Source organism: Salmo salar, chromosome ssa12, assembly GCF_905237065.1.
Source record: "Salmo salar chromosome ssa12, Ssal_v3.1, whole genome shotgun sequence".
In the NCBI taxonomy this organism is placed as follows: domain Eukaryota; kingdom Metazoa; phylum Chordata; class Actinopteri; order Salmoniformes; family Salmonidae; genus Salmo; species Salmo salar.
Genome location: NC_059453.1, coordinates 98,045,480 through 98,070,054, shown reverse-complemented (window position 1 = coordinate 98,070,054; position 24,575 = coordinate 98,045,480). Strand labels below are relative to the sequence as shown.

At 47.1% G+C, this 24,575-nt stretch overlaps 1 protein-coding gene across 1 annotated transcript; it reads right to left on the bottom strand.

Annotated features, from left to right (window-relative positions):
• Positions 1-407: 407 nt before the first annotated feature.
• Positions 408-4,206, bottom strand: LOC123725665 (adhesive plaque matrix protein-like). The gene is made up of 2 exons (XM_045692152.1): positions 4,167-4,206; positions 408-3,175 (listed from the first exon to the last, which is right to left on the bottom strand). The coding sequence occupies exons 1-2, from the start codon at positions 4,204-4,206 to the stop codon at positions 408-410; spliced, it is 2,808 nt and encodes a 935-aa protein (XP_045548108.1).
• Between the last annotated feature and the right edge of the window lie 20,369 nt (positions 4,207-24,575).

Genomic DNA, 24,575 nt, shown 5'->3' with positions numbered 1-24,575 from the left:
TGTCAATACCCTCCTGATGTCAATACCCTCCTGATGTCAATACCCTCCTGATGTCAATACCTCCTGATGTCAATACCCTCCTGATGTCAATACCCTCCTGATATCAATACCCTCCTGATATCAATACCCTCCTGATATCAATACCCTCCTGATGTCAATACCCTCCTGATGTCAATACCTCCTGATATCAATACCCTCCTGATGTCAATACCCTCCTGATGTCAATACCAAACCCTTGTAAAACTACGAGGCAGATCCTGAACCTGTTTGTGTTTATTCAGGAATGTGACTGATCAAATCCCAGTGATCAAAGTACATCAGGGCTTGAGAAAGAAATAATTTAACTGTTTGAAAGTATAAGGGGATATCGGTGAACAAATGCCGTGGTCAAGGCTAAAATGGTGTCATTATGCTGTGGTCAAGACTATGGTGTAGTATTCTGAGGCTAGGGTGGTCTCCGGGGGAGGGACCGTAGCTGGGGTGGTCTGCTGGGGAGGGACCGTAGCTGGGGTGGTCTCCTGGGGAGGGACCGTAGCTGGGGTGGTCTGCTGGGGAGGGACCGTAGCTGGGGTGGTCTGCTGGGGAGGGACCGTAGCTGGGGTGGTCTGCTGGGGAGGGACCGTAGCTGGGGTGGTCTCCTGGAGAGGGACCGTAGCTGGGGTGGTCTGCTGGGGAGGGACCGTAGCTGGGGTGGTCTGCTGGGGAGGGACCGTAGCTGGGGTGGTCTCCTGGAGAGGGACCGTAGCTGGGGTGGTCTGCTGGGGAGGGACCGTAGCTGGGGAGGGACCGTAGCTGGGGTGGTCTGCTGGGGAGGGACCGTAGCTGGGGTGGTCTCCTGGAGAGGGACCGTAGCTGGGGTGGTCTGCTGGGGAGGGACCGTAGCTGGGGTGGTCTGCTGGGGAGGGACCGTAGCTGGGGTGGTCTCCTGGAGAGGGACCGTAGCTGGGGTGGTCTGCTGGGGAGGGACCGTAGCTGGGGAGGGACCGTAGCTGGGGTGGTCTGCTGGGGAGGGACCGTAGCTGGGGTGGTCTGCTGGGGAGGGACCGTAGCTGGGGTGGTCTGCTGGGGGGGGACCGTAGCTGGGGTGGTCTGCTGGGGAGGGACCGTAGCTGGGGTGGTCTGCTGGGGAGGGACCGTAGCTGGGGTGGTCTGCTGGGGAGGGACCGTAGCTGGGGTGGTCTGCTGGGGAGGGACCGTAGCTGGGGTGGTCTCCTGGGGAGGGACCGTAGCTGGGGTGGTCTGCTGGGGAGGGACCGTAGCTGGGGAGGGACCGTAGCTAGGGAGGGACCGTAGCTGGGGGGGGACCGTAGCTGGGGTGGTCTCCTGGGGAGGGACCGTAGCTGGGGTGGTCTCCTGGGGAGGGACCGTAGCTGGGGTGGTCTCCTGGGGAGGGACCGTAGCTGGGGTGGTCTCCTGGGGAGGGACCGTAGCTGGGGTGGTCTGCTGGGGAGGGACCGTAGCTGGGGTGGTCTGCTGGGGAGGGACTGTAGCTGGGGTGGTCTCCTGGGGAGGGACCGTAGCTGGGGTGGTCTCCTGGGGAGGGACCGTAGCTGGGGTGGTCTGCTGGAGAGGGACCGTAGCTGGGGTGGTCTGCTGGAGAGGGACCGTAGCTGGGGTGGTCTGCTGGGGAGGGACCGTAGCTGGGGTGGTCTGCTGGGGGGGACCGTAGCTGGGGTGGTCTGCTGGGGGGGACCGTAGCTGGGGTGGTCTGCTGGGGGGGGGACCGTAGCTGGAGTGGTCTGCTGGGGGGGGACCGTAGATGGGGTGGTCTGCTGGGGAGGGACCGTAGCTGGGGTGGTCTCCTGGAGAGGGACCGTAGCTGGGGTGGTCTGCTGGGGAGGGACCGTAGCTGGGGAGGGACCGTAGCTGGGGTGGTCTGCTGGGGAGGGACCGTAGCTGGGGAGGGACCGTAGCTGGGGTGGTCTGCTGGGGAGGGACCGTAGCTGGGGTGGTCTGCTGGGGGGGGGACCGTAGCTGGGGTGGTCTGCTGGGGAGGGACCGTAGCTGGGGTGGTCTGCTGGGGAGGGACCGTAGCTGGGGTGGTCTGCTGGGGAGGGACCGTAGCTGGGGTGGTCTGCTGGGGAGGGACCGTAGCTGGGGTGGTCTCCTGGGGAGGGACCGTAGCTGGGGTGGTCTGCTGGGGAGGGACCGTAGCTGGGGAGGGACCGTAGCTGGGGAGGGACCGTAGCTGGGGTGGTCTGCTGGGGAGGGACCGTAGCTGGGGTGGGCTGCTGGGGAGGGACCGTAGCTGGGGAGGGACCGTAGCTGGGGAGGGACCGTAGCTGGGGAGGGACCGTAGCTGGGGGGGACCGTAGCTGGGGTGGTCTCCTGGGGAGGGACCGTAGCTGGGGTGGTCTCCTGTGGAGGGACCGTAGCTGAGGTGGTCTGCTGGGGAGGGACCGTAGCTGGGGAGGGACCGTAGCTGGGGAAGGACCGTAGCTGGGGTGGTCTGCTGGGGAGGGACCGTAGCTGGGGTGGTCTGCTGGGGAGGGACCGTAGCTGGGGAGGGACAGTAGCTGGGGAGGGACCGTAGCTGGGGTGGTCTGCTGGGGAGGGACCGTAGCTGGGGTGGTCTGCTGGGGAGGGACCGTAGCTGGGGTGGTCTGCTGGGGGGGACCGTAGCTGGGGTGGTCTGCTGGGGAGGGACCGTAGCTGGGGTGGTCTGCTGGGGAGGGACCGTAGCTGGGGTGGTCTGCTGGGGAGGGACCGTAGCTGGGGTGGTCTGCTGGGGAGGGACCGTAGCTGGGGAGGGACCGTAGCTGGGGGGGACCGTAGCTGGGGTGGTCTCCTGGGGAGGGACCGTAGCTGGGGTGGTCTGCTGGAGAGGGACCGTAGCTGGGGTGGTCTCCTGGGGAGGAACCGTAGCTGGGGTGGTCTGCTGGGGAGGGACCGTAGCTGGGGTGGTCTCCTGGGGAGGGACCGTAGCTGGGGTGGTCTGCTGGAGAGGGACCGTAGCTGGGGTGGTCTGCTGGGGAGGGACCGTAGCTGGGGTGGTCTGCTGGGGAGGGACCGTAGCTGGGGTGGTCTGCTGGGGAGGGACCGTAGCTGGGGTGGTCTGCTGGGGAGGGACCGTAGCTGGGGTGGTCTGCTGGGGAGGGACCGTAGCTGGTGTGGTCTGCTGGGGAGGGACCGTAGCTGGGGTGGTCTGCTGGGGAGGGACCGTAGCTGGGGTGGTCTGCTGGGGGGGGACCGTAGCTGGTGTAATCTCTCTGTACTCAACTCTGGTTACGTCCCAAATGGCACCCTATTGGTTAAAATAAGTGCACTATAAAGGGAACATGGTGCCGTACTACCACTGAGGACAGTCCCCCAGTTTCAAAGACATTAATTTTCCCTTTCCCCCCATTTGTCACAGGTCCTGAATCAGATCTGACTGCACTATTTAAAACCCTGATGAAAGCAGTTCGCTGTGGAAATGCTGCTTGTTTTATTAAACGTATGGAATTAGAATGACAGTGTACAGATATGTGTTTCTTTTTGAAATCACTGTTTACTGGGATCTGGGATGTGTCAGGGCTGAAAGGACCTGTGTCAGTAAGATGCTCGGTAATTAAAAGTGTGTGTGTGTGTGTGTGTGTGTGTGTGTGTGTGTGTGTGGCAGGATGCTTAGTAATTAACCACATAGAAGAGGCATCAAACCCAACTCTCAGCGATAGCAGGGCAATGTGTTGACGGTCTCATTATAGAAGGCAGGTTGAGGGGCTAAGAGGCTAGTTTATAACATGAATAATCATTTGATGCTGGATGAAAAACAAATATGAAGTCAATCTCCAGCCTCACACGTCTGTGAATGAAGAAATACATAGGATCAGTCAAACTAAAACAGATATGTACTGTGAAGAGCCTAACATGACCGTTAGCTGGGATATGTACTGTGAAGAGACACAACAACATGACCGTTAGCTGGGATATGTACTGTGAAGAGCCTAACAACAACATGACCGTTAGCTGGGATATGTACTGTGAAGAGCCACAACAACATGACCGTTAGCTGGGATATGTACTGTGAAGAGCCACACAACAACATGACCGTTAGCTGGGATATGTACTGTGAAGAGCCACAACAACAACATGACCGTTAGCTGGGATATGTACTGTGAAGAGCCACAACAACAACATGACCGTTAGCTGGGATATGTACTGTGAAGAGCCACAACAACACTGACCGTTAGCTGGGATATGTACTGTGAAGAGCCACAACAACATGACCGTTAGCTGGGATATGTACTGTGAAGAGCCACAACAACATGACCGTTAGCTGGGATATGTACTGTGAAGAGCCACAACAACAACATGACCGTTAGCTGGGATATGTACTGTGAAGAGCCACAACAACATGACCGTTAGCTGGGATATGTACTGTGAAGAGCCACAACAACAATGACCGTTAGCTGGGATATGTACTGTGAAGAGCCAACAACAACATGACCGTTAGCTGGGATATGTACTGTGAAGAGCCATAACAACAACATGACCGTTAGCTGGGATATGTACTGTGAAGAGCCACAACAACATGACCGTTAGCTGGGATATGTACTGTGAAGAGCCACAACAACAACATGACCGTTAGCTGGGATATGTACTGTGAAGAGCCACAACAACAACATGACCGTTAGCTGGGATATGTACTGTGAAGAGCCACAACAACATGACCGTTAGCTGGGATATGTACTGTGAAGAGCCACAACAACAACATGACCGTTAGCTGGGATATGTACTGTGAAGAGCCACAACAACAACATGACCGTTAGCTGGGATATGTACTGTGAAGAGCCACAACAACAACATGACCGTTAGCTGGGATATGTACTGTGAAGAGCCACAACAACATGACCGTTAGCTGGGATATGTACTGTGAAGAGCCACAACAACAACATGACCGTTAGCTGGGATATGTACTGTGAAGAGCCACAACAACATGACCGTTAGCTGGGATATGTACTGTGAAGAGCCATAACAACATGACCGTTAGCTGGGATATGTACTGTGAAGAGCCACAACAACAACATGACCGTTAGCTGGGATATGTACTGTGAAGAGACATAACAACATGACCGTTAGCTGGGATATGTACTGTGAAGAGCCACAACAACAACATGACCGTTAGCTGGGATATGTACTGTGAAGAGCCACAACAACAACATGACCGTTAGCTGGGATATGTATTGTGAAGAGACACAACAACATGACCGTTAGCTGGGATATGTACTGTGAAGAGCCACAACAACATGACCGTTAGCTGGGATATGTACTGTGAAGAGCCACAACAACATGACCGTTAGCTGGGATATGTACTGTGAAGCGCCACAACAACAACATGACCGTTAGCTGGGATATGTATTGTGAAGAGCCACAACAACATGACCGTTAGCTGGGATATGTACTGTGAAGAGCCACAACAACATGACCGTTAGCTGGGATATGTACTGTGAAGAGCCACAACAACATGACCGTTAGCTGGGATATGTACTGTGAAGAGACACAACAACATGACCGTTAGCTGGGATATGTACTGTGAAGAGCCACAACAACATGACCGTTAGCTGGGATATGTACTGTGAAGAGCCACAACAACATGACCGTTAGCTGGGATATGTACTGTGAAGAGCCACAACAACATGACCGTTAGCTGGGATATGTACTGTGAAGAGCCACAACAACAACATGACCGTTAGCTGGGATATGTACTGTGAAGAGCCACAACAACAACATGACCGTTAGCTGGGATATGTACTGTGAAGAGCCACAACAACAACATGACCGTTAGCTGGGATATGTACTGTGAAGAGCCACAACAACAACATGACCGTTAGCTGGGATATGTACTGTGAAGAGCCACAACAACAACAACATGACCGTTAGCTGGGATATGTACTGTGAAGAGCCACAACAACATGACCGTTAGCTGGGATATGTACTGTGAAGAGCCACAACAACAACAACATGACCGTTAGCTGGGATATGTACTGTGAAGAGCCACAACAACATGACCGTTAGCTGGGATATGTACTGTGAAGAGACACAACAACATGACCGTTAGCTGGGATATGTACTGTGAAGAGCCACAACAACAACATGACCGTTAGCTGGGATATGTACTGTGAAGAGCCACAACAACATGACCGTTAGCTGGGATATGTACTGTGAAGAGCCATAACAACATGACCGTTAGCTGGGATATGTACTGTGAAGAGCCACAACAACAACATGACCGTTAGCTGGGATATGTACTGTGAAGAGCCACAACAACATGACCGTTAGCTGGGATATGTACTGTGAAGAGCCACAACAACAACATGACCGTTAGCTGGGATATGTACTGTGAAGAGCCACAACAACAACATGACCGTTAGCTGGGATATGTACTGTGAAGAGCCACAACAACATGACCGTTAGCTGGGATATGTACTGTGAAGAGCCACAACAACATGACCGTTAGCTGGGATATGTACTGTGAAGAGCCACAACAACATGACCGTTAGCTGGGATATGTACTGTGAAGAGCCACAACAACATGACCGTTAGCTGGGATATGTACTGTGAAGAGCCACAACAACAACATGACCGTTAGCTGGGATATGTACTGTGAAGAGCCACAACAACAACATGACCGTTAGCTGGGATATGTACTGTGAAGAGCCACAACAACACATGACCGTTAGCTGGGATATGTACTGTGAAGAGCCACAACAACAACATGACCGTTAGCTGGGATATGTACTGTGAAGAGCCACAACAACAACATGACCGTTAGCTGGGATATGTACTGTGAAGAGCCACAACAACATGACCGTTAGCTGGGATATGTACTGTGAAGAGCCACAACAACAACATGACCGTTAGCTGTATTTCAAAGGTCAAAAATAGAAATAGCTTTCCCTCATCTAATATGCCGATACACTAAGGATCCCCAGGGGCAATGAGGTAAGGCTAAATTATCTCACTCCATGTTATCTGAGGATGAGTCCCAATTCACACCCTATTCCCTATATACAGCACTACTTTAGACCAGAGCCCTATTCCCAATATAGTGCACTACTTTAGATCAGAGCCCTATTCCCAATATAGTGCACTACTTTAGACCAGAGCCCTATTCCCTATATAGTGCACTACTTTAGACCAGAGCCCTATTCCCTATATAGTGCACTACTTTAGACCAGAGCCCTATTCCCTATATAGTGCACTACTTTAGACCAGAGCCCTATTCCCTATATAGTGCACTACTTTAGACCAGAGCCCTATGGGATGCAGACAGTGTGTAGTTGCCACACTAAAACCAGATAATCCAACGGTTATCACAGAGCACATCAACACATTAAGGTCTGTGAGCGCACGTTGAAACACCCTCAAAAAAAAGAGTATTTTCTAGAACCTAAATGGTTCTTCGGGTCTCACCGTGGTAGAACCCATTGAAGAATACTTGTTGGTTCAAAGTAGAACCCTTTTGGTTCTATGTAGAAGCCTTTTGCGTTCGATGTGGAACCCTTAACACATAGGGTTTATCCTCGCTACAGCCCTCACTACACCAACGAGGAGCCATTTTGACTGTATCGTCGCTACAGCCCTCACTACACCAACGAGGAGCCATTTTGACTGTATCATCGCTACAGCCCTCACTACACCAACGAGGAGCCATTTTGACTGTATCCTCGCTACAGCCCTCACTACACCAACAAGGAGCCGTTTTGACTGTATCCTCGCTACAGCCATTTATTACACCAACGAGGAGCCATTTTGACTGTATCCTCGCTACAGCCATTTATTACACCAACGAGGAGCCATTTTGACTGCCACATTCTAACAGTCAAATAAATACATTTAATTTATGCCATGCTTAAAAATGATCCTTTGGTTGTGTTTATGAAGGTCTTGGGTAACATTAGAATCCGCAAAAGAAAAAAAAAACGTTTTCAAAAGAACACAAAAGCATTTTCATTCGTTTATGTTACTGTCCGTTGTCCCGTGCTCACGTGTGGAGTGCAACGGAACACCGGTTATTCTTGGAAAAGGTGATTTTTTGAAATAGAGCTAGATTTAATTTTAGTAATTTGGCAAAGGTAAGTGTTTTGGATACTTTAGAATCTGCTCTTTCTGATACTGTATAGAAAATCAAAACGCCTTACCTGCAATGGGACTCTGTATGAGGATCCCTTTTTGGCCAAAGTATTTCAAGGACAGATGGGTGCACAGAGATATTTCAATTTTAAATGAATACGCAGTCAAAATGACTAACTCAGCGCTTCTCGTGTTAAGCGTTAGGAGTCTGTGTAATGTCTTGTCATGGTGTGGCTGTCTTGGTGGTTACTATACATCTCATGGCCAGTCATCACTGGAACAGATAATAGCAAGACTACATGAATAATTATTATCTCTAGGCATCACTGGAACAGATAACAGCTAGACATCATTACTTTAATTTAATATAAATAAGTGACTTCTGACATGACATAATTAACCATGTAGCACAAATGCACCGAAATTACACTCTGATTCACTCGTTTCGGAGAACAGAGAGAGAGAGAGAGAGAGAGAGAGAGAGAGAGAGAGAGAGAGATACAGGAGAGGGGGAGAAAGGAGAGGAATAGAGTTGAGAGGGAGAGGGGGAGAAAGGAGAGGAATAGAGTTGAGAGAGAGATAGAAGAGGGGGAGAAAGGAGAGGAATAGAGTTGAGAGAGAGAAGAGGGGGAGAAAGGAGAGGAATAGAGTTGAGAGAGAGAGAAGAGGGGAAGAAAGGAGAGGAATAGAGTTGAGAGAGAGAAGAGGGGGAGAAAGGAGAGGAATAGAGTTGAGAGAGAGAAGAGGGGGAGAAAGGAGAGGAACAGAAGAGAGAGAGAGGAAAGGGGAAAAAAGGAGAGGAATAGAGGAGAGAGAGAGAGGGAGAAAGGAGAGGAATAGAGTTGAGAGGGAGAGTGGGAGAGGGGGAGAAAGGAGAGGAATAGAGGAGAGAGATTGAGAGGTGGGACAGAGGGGGGAGTGGTAGGCAAAGAGACAGAGGGAGAGATGGGGAGCAAGAGAGAAAGAGAGAGAGGTGGGACAGAGGGGGGACTGGGAGAGAGAAAGAGGGAGAGATGGGGAGGGAGGGAGAAAGAGAGAGGTTTAGAGGTAGTAAAGGATATGTCAAAAGAAGGGTTGAGGATGAGATGTCCCTTCCTCTTCCTCATGATGTGTCTGGCGTTGTCCCTTCCTCTTCCTCGTGATGTGCCTGGGGTTGTCCCTTCCTCTTCCTCGTGATGTGCCTGGCGTTGTCCCTTCCTCTTCCTCGTGATGTGCCTGGGGTTGTCCCTTCCTCTTCCTCGTGATGTGCCTGGCGTTGTCCCTTCCTCTTCCTCGTGATGTGCCTGGGGTTGTCCCTTCCTCTTCCTCGTGATGTGCCTGGGGTTGTCCCTTCCTCTTCCTCGTGATGTGCCTGTGGTTGTCACTTCCTCTTCCTCGTGATGTGCCTGGGGTTGTCACTTCCTCTTCCTCGTGATGTGCCTGAGCGTTGTCCCTTCCTCTTCCTCGTGATGTGCTTGAGGTCAGGCTTGGGGGCCAAGTGCCTCAATTATAACCGTTTCATACTAAACGTCTGTGAGCGACATTTCTGAAAAGACAGCTCACATTCAAAAATATTGAGATTCATAAACTTGGTGCACGCCATATATATACACACGTTTCACGTTATAAATCAGACCTGTTGTAAAACTGTACGCAGGCGAACAAGCATTAAAACTCCGCCTGAAAAGCGTCCATCGTTCACCTTTTATAGTGACAATAACACCCTTATTCGCTGTATACTTTGGAAGATTTGTAATTAGGCCAATACTTTATCTAAAGGAAATAGCAATGGTGAACTTGATCAAATGTCCCTGGAGGTGTTGGCCGAATGTTGTACACTTTTACGTTTGGAAATTGTCACGGACCTTGTCAATTTCATTTTGCTTTTAGTTTTTCCTGAACCTGAATATTCTGCACTGCCCATGAATTCTGAAACATTATCTAGTTAGGTTTTGGTTTACTTGAAGAAATGTAAAGCTACAGTAGTCCTACTTACAATGTTACCCTACTTACAATTATAAAAAAATAACAGCAGTTCATTCTACTGTATATTATGAACTGCGTACCCTTTCGGATGCATAGAGCAAAATACTAATAGGCCCAATTAAATGATGTAATAGCCAGTCCAATAGGCCCAATGAAATGATGTAATAGCCAGTCTAATAGGCCCAATGAAATGATGTAATAGCCAATCCAATAGGCCCAATTCATTAAATGATATATGCATGGTAAATTGTAGTAGGCTAAAGCCAGTTCAGGAATATGAAACCATCATGTACTGAAACGGTATTGACAAATTTTTTTCCGCAATGGTTTTGAAAATATGTATTATGTTTATTAATGAAAACACGTAAATTAAAAAGGTTAACTGTCCAGAGGAAAATACTTGTTTATCTATTTACTACTTTAACGTTTGTCCAATTAAAAAAACAGTTGGGATGACAGGAAATGCAAATGTGTAGTATATTTCAAGTTTAAAAAGTAAAAGATAGGTAAGAGCCAAGCCCATGTAATGCTTTGTAGGTTAGCAGTAAAATATTGAAATCAGCCCTTGCCTTAAAACAGGAAGCCAGTGTAGAGAGGCTAGCACTAGAGTAATATTATCACATTTTATTTTAATTGTATTTATTAATTGATACAGTAGATCCAGAATATGAGACAATATATAGTAGATACAGTAAGATTCCTTATGGTCTTATTGTAGTGTTATACAGTGTCAGTAGATTCAGTACATTGTATAAATAGGTAGGTACAGTATATTGTGGAAGTAGGTAGGTACAGCACGTTGTATAAGTAGGTAGGTACAGCACGTTGTGGAAGTGCTCTTCATCGCTCTACATCTATATTGGGCTTGTCAAGAACACTCTTCAACCATGAAGTTACTGTACATACAGCAGCCTGCAGGAGTCACCCATTGTCAGGCCAAGTACACACACACACACACACACACACACACACACACACACACTTTGCTTGACAAGGACAGCAATGGAGTTGGAAAGAGCACAAACAGATCTGGGACCAGACTTCACTGTCCATACTGTACTTTATGGTTATGTTAATGCGGATTTACTGTTATTGTTGTGATAATGTAGCTTTACTGTTATTGTTGTGATAATGTAGATTCACTGTTATTGTTGTGATAATGTAGATTTACTGTTATTGTTGTGATAATGTAGATTTACTGTTATTGTTGTGATAATGTAGATGTACTGTTATTGATGTAGATTTACTGTTTTTGTTGTGATAATGTAGATGTACTGTTATTGATGTAGATTTACTGTTATTGTTGTGATAATGTAGATTTACTGTTATTGATGTAGATTTACTGTTATTGTTGTGATAGTGAATACTTGAAGTCCTCTTTAGAGCCTAAAGGTGAGAATTAGCGATCACATCCCAATATGTAGTCCATAACAGTCGAGAACACCTCTGGGACTAAATCTCCATGATATTAATCTAATTTCACACATGAGCTGAAGTGTGTGTGTGTGTGTGTGTGTGTGTGTGTGTGTGTGTGTGTGTGTGTGTGTGTGTGTGTGTGTGTGTGTGTGTGTGTGTGTGTGTGTGTGTGTGTGTGTGTGTGTGTTTCTAAAGTGTGTACATCACTACCTAGATTATATACAGCCTACATTTCCTCTCTCTAAAATGCCAGGGTATTGCAAAAAACAAATTTCAACGGGGCCGCTAAATACTGTCTAAATATTCTGGAGGATTTTAAGGTAATACCTTGAAAGGGCAAACATCAGCGTCTAATCTGCATATAATACTAAACCAATTTTCTAAACGTAAAAATGAATGTCTTGTCTTGACACGTCTTTTGTTTAAAAGGAAAAGGGAGCTTCAGATCAGAGCTCAGTCAGTGATATACAGGACACCCTCCCGCAGCTTATGAGCTTTGGGGGCCCACGTGCCTGTCATCAACTTCTATTTGTTTTCCATTTAATAAATCATTTTATCAGTATCCCTCCAAAAACTCTTTCATAAAACATTTTTAATTTCCATACGTACTAGGAAGCTAAGTGTTTCTTTCTTGGGCTTCAGGAATGTGACTGAAAAAGCGCCTCAGTCCATGAAAAACACATTTTAAGTATTGAACAAATGCTGTGGTCAAGGCTACAATGGTGCCAGTATGCTGTGGTCAAGGCTACAATGGTGCCAGTATGCTGTGGTCAAGGCTACAATGGTGCCAGTATGCTGTGGTCAAGGCTACAATGGTGTCAGTATGCTGTGGTTAAGACTACTATGGTGCCAGTATGCTGTGGTTAAGACTACTATGGTGTCAGTATGCTGTGGTTAAGACTACTATGGTGTCAGTATGCTGTGGTTAAGACTACTATGGTGCCAGTATGCTGTGGTTAAGACTACTATGGTGCCAATATGCTGTGGTTAAGACTACGATGGTGCCAATATGCTGTGGTTAAGACTACAATGGTACCAATATGCTGTGGTTAAGATTACTATGGTGTCAGTGTGCTGTGGTTAAGACTACTATGGTGTCAGTGTGCTGTGGTTAAGACTACTATGGTGTCAGTATGCTGTGGTCAAGGCTACAATGGTGTCAGTATGCTGTGGTCAAGGCTACTATGGTGCCAGTATGCTGTGGTTAAGACTACTATGGTGCCAATATGCTGTGGTTAAGACTACGATGGTGCCAATATGCTGTGGTTAAGACTACAATGGTACCAATATGCTGTGGTTAAGATTACTATGGTGTCAGTGTGCTGTGGTTAAGACTACTATGGTGTCAGTGTGCTGTGGTTAAGACTACTATGGTGTCAGTATGCTGTGGTCAAGGCTACAATGGTGTCAGTATGCTGTGGTCAAGGCTACTATGGTGCCAGTATGCTGTGGTTAAGACTACTATGGTGTCAGTATGCTGTGGTTAAGACTACTATGGTGTCAGTATGCTGTGGTCAAGGCTACAATGGTGTCAGTATGCTGTGGTCAAGGCTACTATGGTGCCAGTATGCTGTGGTTAAGACTACTATGGTGTCAGTATGCTGTGGTTAAGACTACTATGGTGTCAGTATGCTGTGGTTAAGACTACTATGGTGTCAGTATGCTGTGGTTAAGACTACTATGGTGTCAGTATGCTGTGGTTAAGACTACTATGGTGTCAGTATGCTGTGGTTAAGACTACTATGGTGCCAGTATGCTGTGGTTAAGACTACTATGGTGCCAATATGCTGTGGTTAAGACTACTATGGTGCCAATATGCTGTGGTTAAGACTACAATGGTGCCAATATGCTGTGGTTAAGACTACTATGGTGTCAGTATGCTGTGGTCAAGGCTACTATGGTGTCAGTATGCTGTGGTTAAGACTACTATGGTGTCAGTATGCTGTGGTCAAGGCTACTATGGTGTCAGTATGCTGTGGTCAAGGCTACTATGGTGCCAGTATGCTGTGGTTAAGACTACTATGGTGTCAGTATGCTGTGGTTAAGACTACTATGGTGCCAGTATGCTGTGGTTAAGACTACTATGGTGCCAATATGCTGTGGTTAAGACTACTATGGTGCCAATATGCTGTGGTTAAGACTACAATGGTGCCAATATGCTGTGGTTAAGGCTACAATGGTGTCAGTATGCTTCTTAACTTTTAAGAAGGCACACCTGTTAATTGAAATGCATCCCAGGTGACTACCTCATGAAGCTGTTTGAGAATATTCCAAGAGTGTGCAATGCTGTCATCAAGTCAAAGGGTAGCCATTTGAAGAATCTCAAATATAAAATATATTTTGACTTGTTTAACACTTTTTTGGTTACTACATGATTCCATATGTGTTCCTTCATAGGTTTGATGTTTTCACTATTTTTCTACAATGTAGAAAATAGTAAAAATGAAGAAAAACCCTTGAATGAGAAGGTTTTCTAAAACTTTAGACGGGTACAGTGCCTTGCAAAAGTATTCACCCCCTTGACGTTTTTTTCCTATTTTGTTGCATTACAACCTGTAATTTAAATTGATTTTTATTTGGATTTCATGTAATGGACATCCACAAAATAGTCCAAATTTGTGAAGTGAAAAATTTTTTTCAAAAAATGTTAGAAAAATTCCAAAAAAAATGTAAAACTGAAATGTGGTGGGTGCATATGTATTCACCCCCTTTCCTCTATAGTCCCTAAAAAAGATCTGGTGCAACCAATTACCTTCAAAAGTTACATAATTAGTTAAATAAAGTCCGCCTGTTTGCAATCTAAGTGTCACATGATCTGTCACATGATCTCAGTATATATACACACCTGTTCTGAAAGGCCCCAGAGTCTGCAACACCACTAAGCAAGTGGCACCACCAAGCAAGCGGCACTATGAAGACCAAGGAGCTCTCCAAACAGGTCAGGGATAAAGCTGTGGAGAAGTACAGATCAGGGTTGGGTTATAAAAATATATCAGAAACTTGGAACATCCCACAGATCTCCATTAAATCCATTATTAATTTTTTTTATTAATATGGCACCACAACAAACCTGGCAAGAGAGGGCCGCCCACCAAAACTCACAGACCAGGCAAGGAGGGCATTAATCAGAGAGGCAACAAAGAGACCAAAGATAACCCTGAAGGAGCTACAAAGCTCCACAGCGGAGATTGGAGTATCTGTCCATAGGACCACTTTAAGCCGTACACGCCACAGAGCTGGGCTTTATGGAAGGGTGGCCAGAAAAAAGCCATTGCTAAAAGAAAGAAATAAGCAAACACATTGGGTGTTCGCCAAAAGGCATGTGGGAGACTCCCCAAACATGTGGAAGAAGGTACTCTGGTCAGATGAGACTTTGAGCTTTTTGGCCATCAAGGAAAACGCTATGTCTGGTGCAAACCGAACACCTCTCATCACCCCGAGAACACCATCCCCACAGTGAAGCATGGTGGTGGTAGCGTGTTCTTCATTTGCAGGGACTGGGAAACTGGTCAGAATTGAAGGAATGATGGATGGCTCTAAATACAGGGAAATCCTTGAGGGAAATTAGTCTTCCAGAGATTTGAGACTGGGATGGAGGTTCACCTTCCAGCAGGACAATGACCCTAAGCATACTGCTAAAGCAACACTCAAGTGGTTTAAGGGGAAACACTTAAATGTCTTGGAATGGCTTAGTCAAAGCCAAGACCTCAATTCAATTGAGAATCTGTGGTATGACTTAAAGATTGCTGTACACCAGCAGAACCCATCCAACTTGTAGGAGCTGGAGCAGTTTTGCCTTGAAGAAAGAGCAAAAAATCCAGTGGCTAGATGTGCCAAGCTTATAGAGACATACCCCAAGACACTTGCAACTGTAATTGCTGCAATAGGTGGCTTTCCAATGGGGCTATACATTTGGGGTTTTTTCTCACCTGAGTAGCCTTGTTTCACTGCCAAAAATAAACCATCTAGTGTTCAGCGAAATAACAACACAATGTCAAATACAGGTAGCCTAGTCAAACAATTAACATCCAATCACATTAACCGTTACTCTCTCGCAGAAGACCTTCACTCTTGCGCAGACATTTAGAAACGAAACATGACAATAAAAAAAAAAAAAGCCAGACGTTTTTTGAACGAGAATAAAGACGACTTTCGAGTAGTAAGACGTATAAAAGCAACAGATTTCATTAATAAGAAGGGGCTAGAAGAGTCTTATATGGTGAGCTACCGAGTGGCCAGGACAGGCAAGCCCCATAGTATTGTGGAGGACTTCATTCTTCCTGCTGCCGTGGATATAGCTGGGACAATGCTGGATGAAAAGGCCACAAAAAATAAACAGACAATGACTTCATCAAACAACATTGTTTCACAACACATTAGCGACATGGCTGGAGATGTTTTGAAACAATTACTGCTTCGCATAAAAGCCAGTGAATTCTATGCGTTACAGCTGGATGAGTCAACAGACGTGGCCGGCCTGGCACAGCTCCTGGTATATGTCCGTTACGTTTATGGGGGGTCAATTATTAAGGAAGACATCCTCTTCTGCAAACCACTGGAATCCAGGACAACATGAGAGGATATTTTTTAAGTACTGGACAGCTTTGACATCAAATGGACTTTGGTGGTCAAGATGTGTTGGTATCTGTACAGATGGCGCAAAAGCCATGACAGGGAGACATAGTGGAGTGGTAACGCGGCACTTGGGCACACTGCAGCATCCACCGAGAAGCTCTTACTGCCAAGGGAATGACTGACAGCTTGAAAGATGTTTTGGACACTGTAGTGAAAATGGTTAACTTTGTTAAAGCAAGGCCCCTGAACTCTTGTGTGTTTTCTGCATTTTGCAATGATATGGGCAGCGAACATGTAATGCTTTTACAACATACAGAAGTGTGCTCGTTATCACTGGGCAAACTATTGACACTTCTTTTTAATTGAGAGACGAGCTTAAAGTTTCTCACATGACTGGCCTATCTGGGTGATGTTTTTTCTCACCTGAATGATCTGAATCTAGGATTACAGGGACTCTCCGCAACTATATTTAATGTGCGGGACAAAATTGAGGCTATGATTAATAAGAAGTCAGAGCTCTTCTCTGTCTGCATTAACAAGGACAACACACAGGTCTTTCCATTATTGTATGATTTTTTTTGTGTGCAAATGAACTCAAGCTTACAGACAATGTCAAATGTGATATAGCGAAGCACCTGAGTGAGCTGGGTGCGCAATTACCCAGACACAAACAACTGGATTCGTTATCCCTTTCATGCCCTGCCTCCAGTCCACGTACAGATATCTGAACAAGAGAGCCTCATCAAAACTGCAGCAAGTGGTTTGTGAAAATTGAATTTAATCTGAAGCCACTGCCAGATTTCTGGATAGGGCTGCTCTCTGAGTTTCTTGCCTTGGCAAATCACGCTGTTAAGACACTGATGGGTTATCTGTAAAACCCACTGGCTGCTGTCCACTGTCTCAGCCTGGGTTAGCTGTAAAAACACACTGTCCACTGTCTCAGCCTGGGTTAGCTGCAAAACCCACTGGCTGCTGTCCACTGTCTCAGCCTGGGTTAGCTGTAAAAACACACTGTCCACTGTCTCAGCCTGGGTTAGCTGTAAAAACCCATGGCTGCTGTCCACTGTCTCAGCCTGGGTTAGCTGTAAAACTCACTGGCTGCTGTCCACTGTCTAAGCCTGGGTTAGCTGTAAAAACCCACTGGCTGCTGTCCACTGTCTCAGCCTGGGTTAGCTGTAAAACCCACTGTCCACTGTCTCAGCCTGGGTTAGCTGTAAAACCCACTGTCCACTGTCTCAGCCTGGGTTAGCTGTAAAACCCACTGTCCACTGTCTCAGCCTGGGTTAGCTGTAAAACCCACTGGCTGCTGTCCACTGTCTCAGCCTGGGTTAGCTGTAAAACACACTGGCTGCTGTCCACTGTCTCAGCCTGGGTTAGCTGTAAAACCCACTGGCTGCTGTCCACTGTCTCAGCCTGGGTTAGCTGTAAAACCCACTGTCCACTGTCTCAGCCTGGGTTAGCTGTAAAACCCACTGTCCACTGTCTCAGCCTGGGTTAGCTGTAAAAAGAACTGGCTGCTGTCCACTGTCTCAGCCTGGGTTAGCTGTAAAACACACTGGCTGCTGTCCACTGTCTCAGCCTGGGTTAGCTGTAAAACCCACTGGCTGCTGTCCACTGTCTCAGCCTGGGTTAGCTGTAAAAACACACTGGCTGCTGTCCACTGTCTCAGCCTGGGTTAGCTGTAAAACCCACTGGCTGCTGTCCACTGTCTCAGCCTGGGTTAGCTGTAAAAACACACTGTCCACTGTCTCAGCCTGGGTTAGCTGTAAAACCCACTGGCTGCTGTCCACTGTCTCAGCCTGGGTTAGCTGTAAAAACACACTGTCCACTGTCTCAGCCTGGGTTAGCTGTAAAAACCCATGGCTGCTGTCCACTGTCTCAGCCTGGGTTAGCTGTAAAACCCACTGGCTGCTGTCCACTGTCTCAGCCTGGGTTAGCTGTAAAACCCACTGGCTGCTGTCCACTGTCTCAGCCTGGGTTAGCTGTAAAACCCACTGGCTGCTGTCCACTGTCTCAGCCTGGGTTAGCTGTAAAAACCCACTGGCCACTGTCTCAGCCTGGGTTAGCTGTAAAACACACTGTCCACTGTCTCAGCCTGGGTTAGCTGTAAAAACCCACTGGCTGCTGTCCACTGTCTCAGCCTGGGTTAGCTGTAAAAACCCACTGGCTGCTGTCCACTGTCTCAGCCTGGGTTAGCTGTAAAAACCCACTGGCTGCTGTCCACTGTCTCAGCCTGGGTTAGCTGTAAAAACCCACTGGCTGCTGTCCACTGTCTCAGCCTGGGTTAGCTGTAAAAACCCACTGGCTGCTGTCCACTGTCTCAGCCTGGGTTAGCTGAAGAACACACTGGCTGCTGTCCACTGTCTCAGCCTGGGTTAGCTGTAAAACCCACTGTCCACTGTTTCAGCCTGGGTTAGCTGTAAAACCCACTGTCCACTGTCTCAGCCTGGGTTAGCTGTAAAACCCACTGTCCACTGTCTCAGCCTGGGTTAGCTGTAAAACCCACTGGCTGCTGTCCACTGTCTCAGCCTGGGTTAGCTGTAAAACCCACTGGCTGCTGTCCACTGTCTCAGCCTGGGTTAGCTGTAAAACCCCACTGGCCACTGTCTCAGCCTGGGTTAGCTGTAAAACCCACTGTCCACTGTCTCAGCCTGGGTTAGCTGTAAAACCCCACTGGCCACTGTCTCAGCCTGGGTTAGCTGTAAAACCCACTGGCCACTGTCTCAGCCTGGGTTAGCTGTAAAAACCCACTGGCTGCTGTCCACTGTCTCAGCCTGGGTTAGCTGTAAAAACACACTGGCTGCTGTCCACTGTCTCAGCCTGGGTTAGCTGTAAAAACCCACTGGCTGCTGTCCACTGTCTCAGCCTGGGTTAGCTGTAAAACCCACTGGGTGCTGTCCACTGTCTCAGCCTGGGTTAGCTGTAAAACCCTCTGAATACTGATGCCCTTTGCAAACACGTACCTATATGTGAGTGGATTCTCGACCCTCACGAGCATGAACACTAAATACAGGCACAGACTGTGTGTGGGAAATGATTTAAGACTGAGATACTCTCCAATATAACCCAACATTGAGTTATGTGCATCCTTTCAAGCACACCCTTCTCATTAACCTGTGGTGAGTTATTCATCATTTTTGATGAACAAACAAGGTTTTACATGTAAGATGGTTAAATAAAGAACAAAATTATTAATTATTATTAATTATTATTTGTGCCCTGGTCCTATAAGAGCTCTTTGTCACTTCCCATGAACCGGGATTGTGACAAAAACTCACACTCATTCTTATGTTAAATAAATGTATCGTATAGTGTGTGTGTGTGTGGCAGGCTTACAATGATGGCAAAAAAACAACATTGAGAGTGTGCTGACCCTGGTGCTAGAGGGGGTACAGCTGGAGGGTGAATGTTTGAAGGGGTACAGCTGGAGGGTGAATGTTTGAAGGGGTACAGCTGGAGGGTGAATGTTTGAAGGGGTACAGCTGGAGGGTGAATGTTTGAAGGGGTACAGCTGGAGGGTGAATGTTTGAAGGGGTACAGCTGGAGGGTGAATGTTTGAAGGGGTACAGCTGGAGGGTGAATGTTTGAAGGGGTACGGCTGGAGGGTGAATGTTTGAAGGGGTACGGCTGGAGGGTGAATGTTTGAAGGGGTACAGCTGGAGGGTGAATGTTTGAAGGGGTACAGCTGGAGGGTGAATGTTTGAAGGGGTACAGCTGGAGGGTGAATGTTTGAAGGGGTACAGCTGGAGGGTGAATGTTTGAAGGGGTACAGCTGGAGGGTGAATGTTTGAAGGGGTACAGCTGGAGGGTGAATGTTTGAAGGGGTACAGCTGGAGGTTGAATGTTTGAAGGGGTACAGCTGGAGGTTGAATGTTTGAAGGGGTACAGCTGGAGGTTGAATGTTTGAAGGGGTACAGCTGGAGGTTGAATGTTTGAAGGGGTACAGCTGGAGGGTGAATGTTTGAAGGGGTACAGCTGGAGGTTGAATGTTTGAAGGGGTACGGCTGGAGGTTGAATGTTTGAAGGGGTACAGCTGGAGGGTGAATGTTTGAAGGGGTACAGCTGGAGGGTGAATGTTTGAAGGGGTACAGCTGGAGGGTGAATGTTTGAAGGGGTACAGCTGGAGGGTGAATGTTTGAAGGGGTACAGCTGGAGGGTGAATGTTTGAAGGGGTACGGGACTATAAAAAAGGGAACCACTGTTGTAGAGCATGAACCTGCAGGAGCGAGTCACTGCTTTAATGATTTCAGAGAACGACAGGATGTAGACCAGGGTCACACCAAGGTTCTTTGAACTTTAGGATAGGGACACTGTGATGGAGAGGTCTTAACAACGGTTAATTGTCATCCTCAATGATAGGCGAGACCATGTGAGGATCATTCATGGAGACTCAATCATGGACACTCTTACTGACAGTTGTGGCTGCTTTGTGTCATGCATTATTGTCTCTACCTTTATTGCCCTTTGTGCTGTTGTATGTGCCCAATAATGTTTGTACCATGTTTTGTGCTGCTACCATGTTGTGTTGCTGCCATGTTGTTGTTATCTTGTGTTGCTGCCATGTTGCTGTCATGTTGTGCTGCTGCCATGTTGTTGTCATGTTGTGCTGCTGCCATGCTGTGTTGTCATGTTGTGTTGCTACCATGCTGTGTTGTCATGTGTTGCTGCCTTGCTATGTTGTTGTCTTAGGTCTCTCTTTATGTAGTGTTGTGTTGTCTCTCTTGTCGTGATGTGTGTTTTGTCATATATATATATATATATATATTTTTATCCCAGCCCCCGTCCCTGCAGGAGGCCTTTTGCCATTTGGTAGGCCGTCATTTTTAGTAAGAATTTGTTCTTAACTGATTTTCCTAGTTAAATAAATGTATTTAAATAAAGACATTTAAAAAAAAAAAAGGATATGTCGGAGCCAAGTGTCTGGGTGTATAAAGAGGGCCTAGAACCGAACCCTGGGGGACACCAGTAGTGAGAGTATGTGGTGCAGACACAGATCTTCTCCACGTCACCTGGTAGGAGAGGCCAAGAATGTGCAGAGCCTGAGACGTCCAACCCTGAGAGGGTGGAGAGGAGGATCTGATGGTTCACGATGTCGAAGGCAGCGGATAGATCTAGGAGGATGAAAACAGAGAGAAAGTCAGCTTTTGCAGAGCATAGAGCCTTCGTGACACAGAGGAGAATGGTCTCTGTTGAGTGGCCTGTCTTGAAGCTATGACTGGTTAGGCTCAAGAAGAGAGGAGAGAGATAAGGAGAGAGTTTGTCAGAGACGGCACTCTGAAGTGTTTTGGAAAGAAAACTAAGTTTTGAGTGTTTTTGACGTTAGAGCGGTGGAGTGTTGGTTTCTTGAGGAGGGAGCGACCCGGGGCATCTTATAGTCACAGGGGATCCAGCCAGTTGTCAGGGAGGAGTTGATGAGAGACGTGAGGAACGGGAGAAGGTCTCCAGAGATGGTCTGGAGGAGGGGGGGGGGATGGGGTCAACTGGGCAGGTTGTAGGGCGGTCAGACATCACTAGTCGCAGGATTTCATCTGGAGAGAGAGGGGAGAAAGAGGTCAAGGCGTAGGGTAGTTCTGTGTGAGTGGGACCAGTGGACTCTATAGGTTGAGTGAATGAGGAGTGGATGTCGTCAACCTGTTTTTCAAAGTAGTCGATAAAGGTGTATGCAGAGAGGGAGGACGGCGAGGGAGGGGGATTAAGGAGGGAGGAGAAAGTGGAGAAGAGTTTCCCAGGGTTGGAGGCAGAAGTCTCTCTCTCTCTCTCTCTCTCTCTCTCTCTCTCTCTCTCTCTCTCTCTCTCTCTCTCTCTCTCTCTCTCTCTCTCTCTCTCTCTCTCTCTCTCTCTCTCTCTCTCTCTCTCTCTCTCTCTCTCTCTCTCTCTCTCTCTCTCTCTCTCTCTCTCTCTCTCTCTCTCTCTCTCTCTCTCTCTCTCTCTCTCTCTCTCTCTCTCTCTCTCTCTCTCTCTCTCTCTCTCTCTCTCTCTCTCTCTCTCTCTTCTCTCTCTCTCTCTTCTCTCTCAGCCTTCATATGCAGCCAGTGGATATATAATAATAATAATAATACTGTGTATACACTGGAATCTTCAGTATGTCTTGGAATGATGTGCGGTGCCTTGCTACAGTGTCTCTCCTCATACTGATGTCTGTTCCCTGCTTCTCTGACTAGGGCCTTATGGGGTCTGATAGTCCATCCCACTGTGTGTGTGTGTGTGTGTGTGTGGTACTGGAGGACACCTGTCCTCCTCAGGAAGAGGCTTCCAAGGTCAGCATTAAATCAACAGAGATTACACAGCTGCCAAAATACATTAGTTCAGCAGGACAGTAAACACCACACAGACACACAACAATCGCTAGTAGGGATGAATATTTTGCCGAAAATCATTCCTGAGATTCCCGTTCGGAACCTGGAAGCTTGTTCCCCTTGAGACACCAGTCCATGATGAAACGGAACCTGGAAGCCTGTTCCCCTTGAGACACCAGTCCATGATGAAACGGAACCTGGAAGCTTGACCCCCTTGAGACACCAGTCCATGATGAAACGGAACCTGGAAGCTTGTTCCCCTTGAGACACCAGTCCATGATGAAACGGAACCTGGAAGCTTGTTCCCCTTGAGACACCAGTCCATGATGAAACGGAACCTGGAATCTTGTTCCCCTTGAGACACCAGTCCATGATGAAACGGGACCTGGAAGCCTGTTCCCCTTGAGACTCCAGCCCATGATGAAACGGAACCTGGAAGCTTGTTCCCCTTGAGACTCCAGTCCTTGATCCCCTCAGTGAAGATTGTCTTCCTTGTGTACAGTGAGAGATGTAAAACTAGTGGTGATAATCATATGGAAGAGAGGCAGCTGTAATGTGGATGACCTGGGTTATCCTCCTCCTCCTCTCCTTTCCTCTACCTCATTCCATCCCCTCCAGCTGCTGAGCTGAAAAAGGAAGGTGATGTTCGACTCTCAAATGGCACCCTGTTCCCTACATAGTACACTACTTCATCATCATCATCATCATCATCATCATCATCATCATCATAATAATAATACATACATTATTATTATTACTATTATTATTATAGTAATTATACATTATTATTATTATTATTATTATTATTATACATACATTATTATTATTATTATTATTATTATACATACATTATTATTATTATTATTATTATTATCTTTATCATTTTTATCATTACCATTAGTATGAATAATGTTATTATTGGTATTATTATTATCAGTTTCATTATTATTATTATTATTATAATTATCATTAATATTATTATTATTATCATAATTATTATCAATATCATTATAATTATTAGCATTATAATTATTAGCATTATCATTAGCATTATTATAATTGTTATTATTGGTATCATGATTATTAATATCATTATCTTATTATCATTACTATTATCAGTATCATTACTATTATCATTATCATCATCATCATCATTATTATTATTATTATTATCATTATTACCATTATTATTATCATTATCAGAGAGACTAGTCAAGGATCATATCACCTCCACCATACCTGACACCCTAGACCCACTCCAATTTGCTTACCGACCCAAAAGGTCCACAGACGACGCAATCGCCATCACACTGCCCTAACCCATCTGGACAAGAAGAATACCAATGTAAGAATGCTGTTCATCGATTACAGCTCAGCATTTAACACCATAGTACCCTCCAAACTCGTCATTAAGCTCGAGGCCCTGGGTCTCGACCCCGCCCTGTGTAACTGGGTCCTGGACTTCCAGACGGGCCGCCCCCAGGTGGTGAGGGTAGGTAACAACATCTCCACCCCGCTGATCCTCAACACTGGGGCCCCACAAGGGTGCGTTCTCAGCCCTCTCCTGTACACCCTGTTCACCCACGACTGCGTGGCCATGCACGCCTCCAACTCAATCATCATGTTTGCAGACGACACTACAGTGGTAGGCTTGATTACCAACAACGACGAGACGGCCTACAGGGAGGAGGTGAGGGCCCTCGGAGTGTGGTGTCAGGAAAATAACCTCACACTCAATGTCAACAAAGCAAAGGAGATGATCGTGGACTTCAGGAAACAGCAGAGGGAGCAGCCCCCTATCCACATCGACGGGACAGTAGTGGAGAAGGTGGAGAGTTTTAAGTTCCTCGGCGTACACATCACGGACAAACTGAAATGGTCCACCCACACAGACAGCGTGGTGAAGAAGGCGCAGCAGCACCTCTTCAACCTCAGGAGGCTGAATAAATTTGGCTTGTCACCAAAAACACTCAAACTTTTACAGATGCACAATCGAGAGCATCCTGTCGGGCTGTATCACCGCCTGGTACGGCAGCTGCTCCGCCCGATGTCACAGGAAGGCCAAAAAGATCATCAAGGACAACAACCACCCGAGCCACTGCCTGTTCACCTCCGCTATCATCCAGAAGGCGAGGTCAGTACAGGTGCATCAAAGCTGGGACCGAGAGTCTGAAAAACAGCTTCTATCTCATGGCCATCAGACTGTTAAACAGCCATCACTAACACTGAGTGGCTGCTGCCAACATACTGACTCAACTCAAGCCACTT